At 43.5% G+C, this 12,120-nt stretch overlaps 1 protein-coding gene across 2 annotated transcripts in view; it reads right to left on the bottom strand.

The window, feature by feature from the left end:
- TRIM35 (tripartite motif containing 35) overlaps positions 1-12,120 on the bottom strand; it is a 134,269-nt gene that overhangs the window by 51,860 nt on the left and 70,289 nt on the right. For both annotated transcript variants that reach the window (XM_069233747.1, XM_069233746.1), the window contains exon 4: positions 216-238. In XM_069233747.1, coding sequence (XP_069089848.1) covers positions 216-238 — 23 coding nt within the window. The remainder of the gene's footprint in view (positions 1-215; positions 239-12,120) is intronic.

Below are 12,120 nucleotides of genomic sequence, written 5' to 3'. Positions count from 1 at the left end.
GCTACCAAGGCTGCCCAAGCAGACAAAGCACAGGTTCACCATGGCAACGCAACTGGATGGTCTTTAATTGACATCTCACTTAGCAAGTTAGGTCGCCTTTCTTGCATTAAAAAGAATGAAGTTTTACCCCATCCCCAGTAATAGCCACTACAGAGTGACATCACGAGCTACATAAAAAGGACATTTGTACAGAAACCTAATAATGTGGCACATACCTTCGTTTTCTGTTTTTGTGCTTCTGTAAAGACAAGAAAGTGAAGAGGGTTACATTCCAGAGACATCTCACAGGTGAAAAGCAGCGAAATATCTGACTGAAGTAATAATGCGAAAAGACATCGGTTTAGCTGAACACATTTTACCGTATTTCCCTTAAAATAAGGACCTGAATAAAATGGACAGACAACGGGGTGTGTGGGTTTATCAACAACACATGTCCAATGTTAACACACAGAACTTTCTTCCTTCAGTAAAGTGTGGAATAAGAGATACGTGTTCCTGGGAAAGCTTTCCCAAATAGTTAAATCGGATGAAAAAAAAACTGGTATAGAGCTCTGTGGTGGAGCGTTTCACTGTCACTAACTATCAGATATTTCATTTGGAGCCACGCGGTTAGAAACAGTCAGAAAAAGGCTGAGAAGAACAGGGAAGGAGATGGGGTCGGTGTGGAGATGCCAAGAAATTAGGTAAATAGTGATTGGGCTTTACTGTAACTTATATGCAAGAATAGATATGCCATTTAGTTCCGTGGCTAGTGCTTTTATTTGTCGGAGTGTAGGAAAGTGATACACACCCTTTTATCAAGGAAAGTCTTTTCAGACCCCCCCTGTGGTGACCTGCTACCAAAATGCAGCACCATCTTCAGCTACAACATTGAAAAAGTTTTTAATACGTGACTTTCATGCAAGTCCACTGTACATCCTACAAAAACGCACCAGTGGCCTAAACGGTAAATGTATACAAGTATGCCACGCGGGATAAACATAGGAAATGGACTCAAAAGCACAGAGCCTCTGTGCTCAAACACAGGATTATATCTGAGAGTGAAATAAACGAGGCACCAGGAAAGACATCCATAAAAGGGTAAAGAAGCTGTGAGACCTGGCAGCGCAGTATGTAAAGTTGTCCCTGCTTGCCTGTTGAAAAGGAAAGTACGGACTAGATGTGCTAGAATCTTCCATAAACTTTTCTCGACTGTTGTGTGGCGCTTTGTAGAGTCTTAAAAACATTTTACATTTTTAAAAACAGCTAAAAACACAATTTTCGTTATATTGCACTAATAAATGAAGAAAAATATTTAACAAACTATTCTTCAGACCAATGATAAAAGAATGTTTCAAAGAAATGTTGCTAACTTTTTGTTTTTCTCTAAACCAGTCTGAAAACCTGTCTGCCTGGAGCAGGGACTGCCTACCACTTCCTGCTGTCAGTTGTAAAGTAGATCCCTTCACCACGGCTGTGGTTCACCTTTTCTCAAAGTAGGCAGTCAAAGAAATACAGTGCACTGTGGCGAGCGAGTGTGTGAATGAGGGAAGGTGAGAGCGTGCGGCTGAGTGTGTGTGTGTGTTAGAGTTGAAATCTGTGGCCTGCTCTCCTTTGGCATATCTGGGACTAAAACATCTTCGGAAGGACTCCACAAGGCGCCAAGCCTACCTGAAATAACACTGCCCTGGACCACACCTTTGCCAGGTTGACTACACTTCTGAGCACAAAGCGTACCATGGGGCAGTGAAAAGAGGGGATCCACCCTCCTACAGCCTATTTCCATGTGCCCATCTTGACCCGTGTATACGTTTTGATCTCCGAAACGTTTTTCACGCTTACAGGTAAAACTCTTGACCTTCAGTTCCATTGTATCTGGCACAAATAGCTACCTAGGATCAAGTCTTTTGCGTCCTACGGGATAACAGGACATTCATTTTCTACAGAACTTTAAAATTTCCCAACATGGAGATTTTTTTCCAATGTTTTGATTCTGCATTTTCTCTAAGAAAAGCCTGCAAACTTGTGCCAAGATACTAATGCTAAGCCAGGGTTTCCTCAAAGAAACCTGCTTCTACATTTAGAAGCTAGAATTCTTGACATTGTATGCGCTAGGTTACAGTTCACATCAACAATTCAGCTTCTCTCCCTATATATCAATCAATTTTCCAACAACACCAGTTAAGACTGTGTGGTAAGTCACAGTAGAAAGTAGGCAAGTACAAGGCGAGGAGGACAGGTACAGTAAGCAGTCTATGGGCGCTCACAACTTTAACAAAGCAGTGAAGGGAAGGGAGGTGTAGGCAACTCACGACTTAGGATGCGAGTACCAAGTCGGATTGCACTGCTCTATGGGTCCGGTATCCATCACTAATGCTTTGCTCCGGTCTGGTTGAAACAAAGTTTACACATAGGACAGGTTGCATGGTTTTTATATCTAGCGGGAGGAGATACTATGAAGTAGTCCAGGTGTTTTCTTGCTCAATTCGAAGACTATAAAGTGTAAGGAAATCAAGCACCAAGTTTAAACAACAGACATGGGAATAACATTTATAATGTCAACAACGTCACTCTGATAATCTGGTTGAGGCTCTTTCATTTTTATCGACAGGTAACCTATTCACTGCAATTCAGAGAAAAGGAGAGGGTCCAGATGGGCACGACCGTTTGAATCTTTCAGGATCAGCAAATGTTGCAATTGCTTTAAAAATTCCTACCTTGGGAATTTTATTCAACGTTTTGATTTTGTATTTTCTCCAAGAAAATCCAAATGACAACATTTGCTCTCCATGATCGGTACAAACGGTTGCATTCCTCCCTAGTAGCTGGTCTCATCCTCGGCACCAGGCAACTGTTGTTGGGGGCGAGACCAGCTCGTCCTGGGCACCCTAGGGGTTAAAAGGTGCCAGTCTGCCTTTGGGAATGTGGACAGTTCAGGGAGTTAAAAGGGATAATATTATTCGCCTTTGGTGAAATTAAGGTGGACAATGTGTTAGTGACTATCCTTCATCGCCCTCATTTGACTGAGAACAAATCAGGTGCGTCCTGTCCTTTAGGGCGGAGGGGCCACACCCCCCCCCCATCTTTTGCCCCTCATGAAGAGTGTCTGTCAGGCTGAGCACACTCTTCATGTTCAGGTCAGGCAGCCAGGAGAGACATGCACGATTTGCGCAGACTCCTGCCTGCCTGAGCTGAACTTTGCTGGGCTGAATAGGTCACAGCTCCTGTGGGCGTGACCTCCTCCACTCAGGAACGGTGCCTGGAGGCCCTCCCCCCGGTGACTAGGAAAGCTCCACCCATTGACTTCGACCTGGGCGCTTCAGGTTTAAACACTGAACGGCCCAGGGCGACTGTCAATCAGTGACACCTAGTCACATAGTGTGTGATCCCAGGCAATTGTTTTATTTCAATTTGCCTCCTTTTTCGTCATTACACATAAGAGCAACTTGAAATACGAGTTCAGCATGTGTGCTGTAAAAAACCTTCTGTGCTTGAACTAGAATGTTGCTTCAGTTACAATAACAGACCAGGTCACCCAGAGGATGCACAGGACACATAACGCCTCTTGGTTCACTTATGGCAGTGCTGCCAGGACGGGGGCAGCCTGAATGCTTCTAAATTGGTGTTTAAAGATTCTAACTTTTAATAAATGCCTTTCAATGCAATGATGTAATCTGATGTACTAAGGGGAAATGCTTCCGCGTGTTAATTAAATGAATCTCATATTTTTACATGTTACTGCAAGATGTATTTACAAATAAAGGTCCTAAAGTAACTGGTGCAGGACACCTGCTTTGCTTATTTACTGTTTAATATGCAAATAAACACTTCCCTGTCTTCCTGAATGTCTATGGTAAACAGCAGCCAAGTGTTGTTGTCCACGGTGGTGGTGGGGTGGGGGGAGGGGAGGGCAGGGTTAGTTGTGAGGGGGTGGGGGCAGGGTTGGTTGTGAGGGGGTGCGTAGAGGAAGGGCCCATATTAAGGTTAGAAAACCCACATGGGTGCCCTCCGCACTTTGCGTACACCTGGTTTAAACAATGTCACTACATCAACTGTGCATTTTGTCTTGTTGAAAATCAGTCAAGACTAGGGGAGCGGAAAGTTTTCATAACTTGTTTTCCTCTTATGTGAAATTTAGGGTAAATTACACGAAATCATGCAAGTAGGCGCAAAATGGAAATCTGGAATTTATCACAAAAATGTAGCATGAACTACACCCTCGTGTCTATTTTGGATGCAAGAAAACATTTTGCAGAAGAAAAAAAAATGGCACCAACAACAGCTGCGTGCGTATTGATCATTCACGTTGTTCTTGCACTATAATTTTGCTGTGAATGAGGCCGCATTTCGGGAAGGGGCATGGTGGCGTATTGCAGGAATTTCGCTTAACACACGTAACATGAACTTCTAAACATTACATGAATTACTCTTGCGTAATTCGCCCTGGCCTAATTAAGAGTATTTGCAACAGCAAATCAAAACTAGTGACAATATATATGAAAAATCACCCACAACACCTGACTTAGCCAAAGCTATACAGACCGTTGATGACTTCCACATCGCAAACATTAGGCTATATGAACCCAGTTCTTAGGTTTTCAACCCGTTACAAAGCAGCAGATTTTGTAACCGTGTACAGACGTGTAATAGGTTTCATGTGACTCCTGTGGCCATAAATGCCTCCAAAGAAAACAGAACAGAATTGGTTTCAGGTTCCTCAAAAGGCATTTTCTTGCATCAGCAAGTTACTTTACATTTGTACCCATGGTGCTTTATGGTCAGGTGTAGTTTAAGTGAATAAACTATCTTCCGTGACAATCTTCCTACTCCCCAGGCTTCAGACTAGATCCGGAAGTGTTTGCACGTCACTTCCAGGCAGAGGTACTGCTGAAAGACATCAGCACCACCATGTACGCCAACGTCAGTAGCCTCCAACCACAAATTCCTCACCATGTGAATAGATACCATACCAGTCCCTCCCAAGATGGTGGATCTCTGAACTGGCTCAGACCAAAAACACTCCTGTGGGACCAAGCGGGCAAACTGCCCCTCAATGGAATTGGCTGTCGTGGGAGCAGTGCTTTGTGAAGGTGTGCACCAAAGCCCCCGTGGCTGCCTGACAGATGTCCTAGACAGGCAATACGTGTGCATGCAGTGGTAGCAGTTTAGAATGAGTCCATAAGCCCCCTGTAGACTGCTTTTTCACTAGTGAATAACAGATCTTTATGAATAGAACAACCCATCGGCAGATGGACAGTTTTGCACTGCCTTACCATTCTCTGCATCCAAAAATCATACAAAGATCATTGTCCACTCTGTGTTCTCTGGTACAACCAATATAAAAACTTAAGCTCTTTAAAGGCCAAATGATGAAGTCTCTCTTCCTCCTTAGAGGAGGGAGGTGGAGCAAAGACTTTGGAAGGATAAAAGCCTGACCAACGTGAAAAGGGGTGACCACTGTTAGAAGATAGGCTCAGGTCCTCAAAACCAACTCCTCCTCCAGAAGGCAGTGGTGTAAGACATTTACACAGAGAGCCTGAAGTACACTTACAAATCTAGCCAATGTTATGGTGAAAAGAGGCGGTTTCCAAGGTCAGATGTTTTAAAGAACTCTGCAGCAGTTCAAAGGGAGTGAACATCAAAAAAGTGAGGACTAAATTCAAGTCCTACCGAGGCATCACAAAGGGTTTTGGAGGAAACGGTTTCGAAAACCTTATCACAACTAGTGATTTGAAGGACTAAGGCTGATCTGGCAATAGCAAGAAGGCCAAAAGATCCAATAAGTAGCCCTCAACAGTGAGTGAAAGCTGCTTAGGAAACTCCAGTGATCAGAAGTGCCAACATATAAAGTTCTCGCCAGTGGCAAAAATACTGAGCCAGGATTTTTATTCACTGCTAGAAGATGACCTGTGCCACCTCTGGGTGTTATTGCCATGTGTGATCTGCTATGCTCCTTTGGCAGAGCTAGTCTGCCTGACACTTAGGAAGTGGTTCACCCCACAGGAAACCCTATGGGGGTCTAGATACTTGCAGAGGTGCAAGGTCTCCTGATGCAGGGTCTAGGCCACCACCCCGCACTGCTTACCACATGGCAGTGGTGCTGTCCATGATCACCTGTGCCAGATGTTCTTTGATGGCAGGAAGGAACGCTCTCAATGCCAACAAGTTGATGTGGAATAGTCTCTGTTGGAGAACAGCGTCCACTAATCTTCACCTCTTCCAGATGGCCTCCACAACTCCGTGATACATCCGTGGCCCTGTAGCATCCTCACCAGCCCATGAGCATAAAAATGAATACGCTGCACACAGAGCTCTGTAACAAACATCTTCATTCCTCAACATACTATTGCACACTGCACGCACTGCGTCATAACTTCACCTTAACTCCCATCAGATTACATAATTCCAGTCTTGAGTCCACCCGGGAGCACAAGGGTCCTGGTATGTATAATATCAAAAGACACTACATCTCCCCTTTTGTTAAATAAAAAGAACATTAGCATCTTATTTCCTCAATGAGTCCCTGAGGCGCTCACACTGGGGTGCCAGATCGGGTGGTATGAGGGAGAGTTGAGATGCACTGACATTACGCATCAATGACGTGGTCTCAGATGTGTGATCTGGACAGTCAGGCAGGGTCCCCTGGCTTGTGATCACAGGAGTGGACGAACATTGAGGTAAGTGTTTAAAGTGGGACTAATCCAATGTGATGTATTTTTCAGGACAATGTGCTGTCACCATGGGTCTTTTGCACGTCGGGACCCTCAATGGGTCACAAGCAAATGGAGCGCCTGTTTTCAGCTTCTATTTCTGTGTGACCAGTACCCACTTCTCTTTCTCAAAGACTTTTTACTGGCACTACGGCACTGATCAGCATCTCTTTTTATTTTGCACTTTTGAGAAGTATCTGTGATATGAACCTTATCGGCGTTCATCAATCAGTCCGATGTCCACTGTGGTGGCTTGGTTCTGAAGGTTCTCCCAAATAGCAAGGTGGCAGGGCTCTCACCAGTTGTGGAGTAAGGAGTTGACCGATCGTCACGAAGAGCTTGACATAGGGCTTTGTTGTGATAGATTCTCTCTGTCGATGCTTGCTGAATTACCCTCTTGAGGGTGCCAATTGATCATTCAACACTGCCATTGGTTTGTGACCAGAGAGGTGTACTCTTTTGATGCTTGACATTGAGAAACTCCTCAAATTCTTTGCTATTGAAAGGCAGGCCATTATCAAATTTGAGAATATAGGGGATGCCCCATGCTGCAAAAATACCATCATGCAGCCGGATAACTATCGTGGGTCATTGATAAGTCTTACACCAAAGGAAAATGTGAATGCTCATCAATAACTACCATGAGATGTCAATTTTTTTTTAGAGGCCCAAAGAAATAAACTGCAACTCCCTCACAGGCACGTCAGGAAAGTCAGATATGGTCAATGGATGCTGCATCCTTGGGAGATAAACAGTTACAAAGACGGCATACTTTTAGCTATCTTTCGACCCAATCATCTCAGCGAGGGAGTCACACTGTCTCGTAGAACTCCTTTGGTGACAACAATGCCACAATGTCCTTCATCGGCTAGCTCAATGATTTTCTGTCTCAAGCTCCAAGGTATGAGAATTCTCAAACCTCTCAATACAGGGCGTGCAGAATTATTAGGCAAATGAGTATTTTGACCACATCATCCTCTTTATGCATGTTGTCTTACTCCAAGCTGTATAGGCTCGAAAGCCTACTACCAATTAAGCATATTAGGTGATGTGCATCTCTGTAATGAGAAGGGGTGTGGTCTAATGACATCAACACCCTATATCAGGTGTGCATAATTATTAGGCAACTTCCTTTCCTTTGGCAAAATGGGTCAAAAGAAGGACTTGACAGGCTCAGAAAAGTCAAAAATAGTGAGATATCTTGCAGAGGGATGCAGCACTCTTAAAATTGCAAAGCTTCTGAAGCGTGATCATCGAACAATCAAGCGTTTCATTCAAAATAGTCAACAGGGTCGCAAGAAGCGTATGGAAAAACCAAGGCGCAAAATAACTGCCCATGAACTGAGAAAAGTCAAGCGTGCAGCTGCCACGATGCCACTTGCCACCAGTTTGGCCATATTTCAGAGCTGCAACATCACTGGAGTGCCCAAAAGCACAAGGTGTGCAATACTCAGAGACATGGCCAAGGTAAGAAAGGCTGAAAGACGACCACCACTGAACAAGACACACAAGCTGAAACGTCAAGACTGGGCCAAGAAATATCTCAAGACTGATTTTTCTAAGGTTTTATGGACTGATGAAATGAGAGTGAGTCTTGATGGGCCAGATGGATGGGCCCGTGGCTGGATTGGTAAAGGGCAGAGAGCTCCAGTCCCACTCAGACGCCAGCAAGGTGGAGGTGGAGTACTGGTTTGGGCTGGTATCATCAAAGATGAGCTTGTGGGGCCTTTTCGGGTTGAGGATGGAGTCAAGCTCAACTCCCAGTCCTACTGCCAGTTCCTGGAAGACACCTTCTTCAAGCAGTGGTACAGGAAGAAGTCTGCATCCTTCAAGAAAAACATGATTTTCATGCAGGACAATGCTCCATCACACGCGTCCAAGTACTCCACAGCGTGGCTGGCAAGAAAGGGTATAAAAGAAGGAAATCTAATGACATGGCCTCCTTGTTCACCTGATCTGAACCCCATTGAGAACCTGTGGTCCATCATCAAATGTGAGATTTACAAGGAGGGAAAACAGTACACCTCTCTGAACAGTGTCTGGGAGGCTGTGGTTGCTGCTGCACGCAATGTTGATGGTGAACAGATCAAAACACTGACAGAATCCATGGATGGCAGGCTTTTGAGTGTCCTTGCAAAGAAAGGTGGCTATATTGGTCACTGATTTGTTTTTGTTTTGTTTTTGAATGTCAGAAATGTATATTTGTGAATGTTGAGATGTTATATTGGTTTCACTGGTAATAATAAATAATTGAAATGGGTATATATTTGATTTTTGTTAATTTGCCTAATAATTATGCACAGTAATAGTCACCTGCACACACAGATATCCCCCTAAGATAGCTAAAACTAAAAACAAACTAAAAACTACTTCCAAAAATATTCAGCTTTGATATTAATTAGTTTTTTGAGTTCATTGAGAACATGGTTGTTGTTCAATAATAAAATGAATCCTCAAAAATACAACTTGCCTAATAATTCTGCACTCCCTGTATGTTACCCGTTCGAGTCACAGATAGCACATCCTGTACATTTTAAAACTGTTGGAATTCAACATCCTCAGCAAGAGGTTGAATACTTGTTTTCCAAGACTGTGTTGTAATGAGTTCTTTGAGGATGAGCATGTCTTTATCTGCTTCCGAGGCAGCAGTAATTTGTTTAATGGATAGTGCTGTTGGCATGCTGGACCTCACAATGAAGTGAAGATACTCTCCAGCGACTTTGGATTTCAAACTGTGGCAATGTAGCAGCACTCATGAAAAGTAATTTGCGGGGTTGCAGTCTTTACCTGGCTTGTGTACAATCACGTGTCAAACTCTTGCAGTCACAAACCCCACCTCTAGATACAAGGGGGCATCTTAGCTTTTGGGTTTCCAAAGATAGTGAGCAACGCCTGCTGCTCCAATTACAGTGAAACGCTTCCCAAATACAAATACAGGAAAATGTTCACACGCCCCCACTACAGTCAGACTGGTCTTCTCCGTCTGAGAGTAGGCACGTTCTGTTTCAGACAGGCTTCTCATGGCATAGGCCATACTGTCTCTGGACATTCAGATGGCCATTGTGTTCAGCAAGAATTGCCCTCAGCCCCACCAGGCTTGCATCAACTGTGATCTCAGTATGTAACGTGGGGTCAAAATAAGCCACTTCAGTTGCATCCCAACCGCATGTTTATTTCTTTGAAACTGATCGCATTCAGGAGACCACTGAAATGGGACATTCTGCTTTAAGTCAAGTCTCTCAAAGGGTCACCTACTGTAGCAAAGTCGCAAATGATTCTAAGAGGGAAGGAAGCATGGTTACATCATGTGGGAGGCAGGCATATAGGTGCCTGTACCTAATTCAGGTCATAAGTCATACTCAACCCCACCACCCCAATCAGAGAATATGTGCACAAAGAATTTAAGTTTGGTTCTGTGAAACTCACACTTCGCTGCATTCAGAGTGAGACCTGCATCAGCAAGTAATTGACACTTGCATAAGAGCCTTGCCATGCCCCTGTTGTGTTGTCCTAAATACCAGTATGTCATCACTGTAATTGAAAGCATGCGTAACCGGTTGAATAGTTTGGAGAATAACATCCTGAAATATCTTTGCAGCCGAAGATACCCCAAAAAAACTCAGACTTTTGTATCTGAACAAACCAACATGAGTCAAAAAGGTAGTAATGTACCTATAGCTCTCATTTAGCTCAAGTTGATGATATCCTTTGTTCCGGTCAAGACGGGATAAGCTTTTGGCTCTGTTCAGCTGCAGGATCATGTCCGCTATGTGGGGACATGGATGTCTTTCTTTCTGGATTGCTTTTTAAGCCTACCGCATAACAAAAATGCACACTGCACCTCCACTGTCCCTTTTTGGCACAACTATGGGCAAAACCCATGGCGTAGGACTGGGGGAGCGTTCAATTATGTCATGTTTCAACATTGTTTCTACTTCTTTCTCAACGGCTGCTCGTAAGTAAAAAGCAACTCTGGTGTCGCTGGGCAACAGAGTAAATGCCCTGACTAAGATGAAGTTGCACATTCATCTTTGAGTCTTCCTAAGCCTTTAAACAATGACAGGAATGGACTCACAGTTTCACACCGAACATGGATGTTGTAATTGAGAGAGATATCAGTCCTATGTCAGTGGCAAAGTTGAGCAAGCATGTGCTAGATGAAGTTCCTTGAAGGTCATGAATCAGCGCTTTCACCAACATCGTTTTGTGCATGATTGCTGTAAATGATTCTTGACTCAAACAGTTGAGAAGTAGCCCACAAGTCTTCATGTTTGACGGAGCAAGGTGTGGCACAGGAAACAGGCTGTTTAATTTTTTCTACTGGCATGATGTTAATCAACGCACCACTGTCTATAATAAAGGTGATAGGGAAGCCGTTCACCTTTGATGTAATTTTAGGACAGCGTCCAAATGAATTTTGCTGCTTCATTTGGTGATTTTGTTTGTGAGTTTTGATCCTCTTTACAAGCAGCTATTCCTATGTGTGCATGTCGTTCTTTAGTCAATATCATCAACACACATCCATCTTATTTGCAAGTGCTTGACAAGGACGCTGAAGAACCTTTATATGATAGATTTGATGATTATCTATTGTGATTGGTTTCTACTTGTCGTAACTGGTGTTGCATTTTGGCTTTGTGAGAATGCTTCTCAAACTTTCTGGTTTCCATTTCCTCTTCTCGCTGTGATGCCTTAGTTTTTTTTTTTTTTTTGCTTTGTCAAACGTTATAAAGTAGTTTCCTTTCCCGCAGCCTTTGAATGTCTGTCCTATGGTTGGACATTTACCTTCATGGCGAAATAAAAACCCACATCGTAAGCTTAACTTTCCTTCATCAGAGAAGTTAAATTGTGTACTTCTTTTGCGCTTTTGCTTGCTTTTTATGATAAAACGCCAATTCATTACACACTATTCCTGCTCCCATATCAGTAGCTTGTCTATCGGCTCATTCTTCTGCCATTGCAGCCATTAGCATTTTCTCTAAACAGAGTGGCTCTTGCAACATACATCTTCTGAAGGAATCCAAAAGGCAGCCATCAATACTCACGCATCATTTCACCAGCTTATTGTTGTGCTTGGTTGAAGATGTGCCTCTTATGGGATTGAACTTGTTATCCAACGCTTCTTTTACCTTTTGATATGATGTTGCATCAGCTTGTGAACCTGTCTTTAGCACTTCTTTCACTCCATCACCAGCAAGGTTTTACAAATATTTAATGATTTCATCATCATCATCATCTTCTACTAGCCTATTTAAAGTCATCAAATGTTTCGATCCATGAGGTCCACCTGACACCAATGCTCGGTTTCTTCACAGTCTCAAACAAAGGTGGTGGCTTCAGGAATGTAGCCGTGTTGTACTTGGCACTCCCTTCTGCTGCCATTGAGCGCATGTGCTGTTCAGACTGCATCCTCTTAACCCATCGGGACCGG

Source organism: Pleurodeles waltl, chromosome 5, assembly GCF_031143425.1.
Source record: "Pleurodeles waltl isolate 20211129_DDA chromosome 5, aPleWal1.hap1.20221129, whole genome shotgun sequence".
Taxonomy (NCBI): domain Eukaryota; kingdom Metazoa; phylum Chordata; class Amphibia; order Caudata; family Salamandridae; genus Pleurodeles; species Pleurodeles waltl.
Note: the sequence above shows the minus strand (reverse complement) of the source record. Positions and strands in the feature narration are given on the sequence as shown.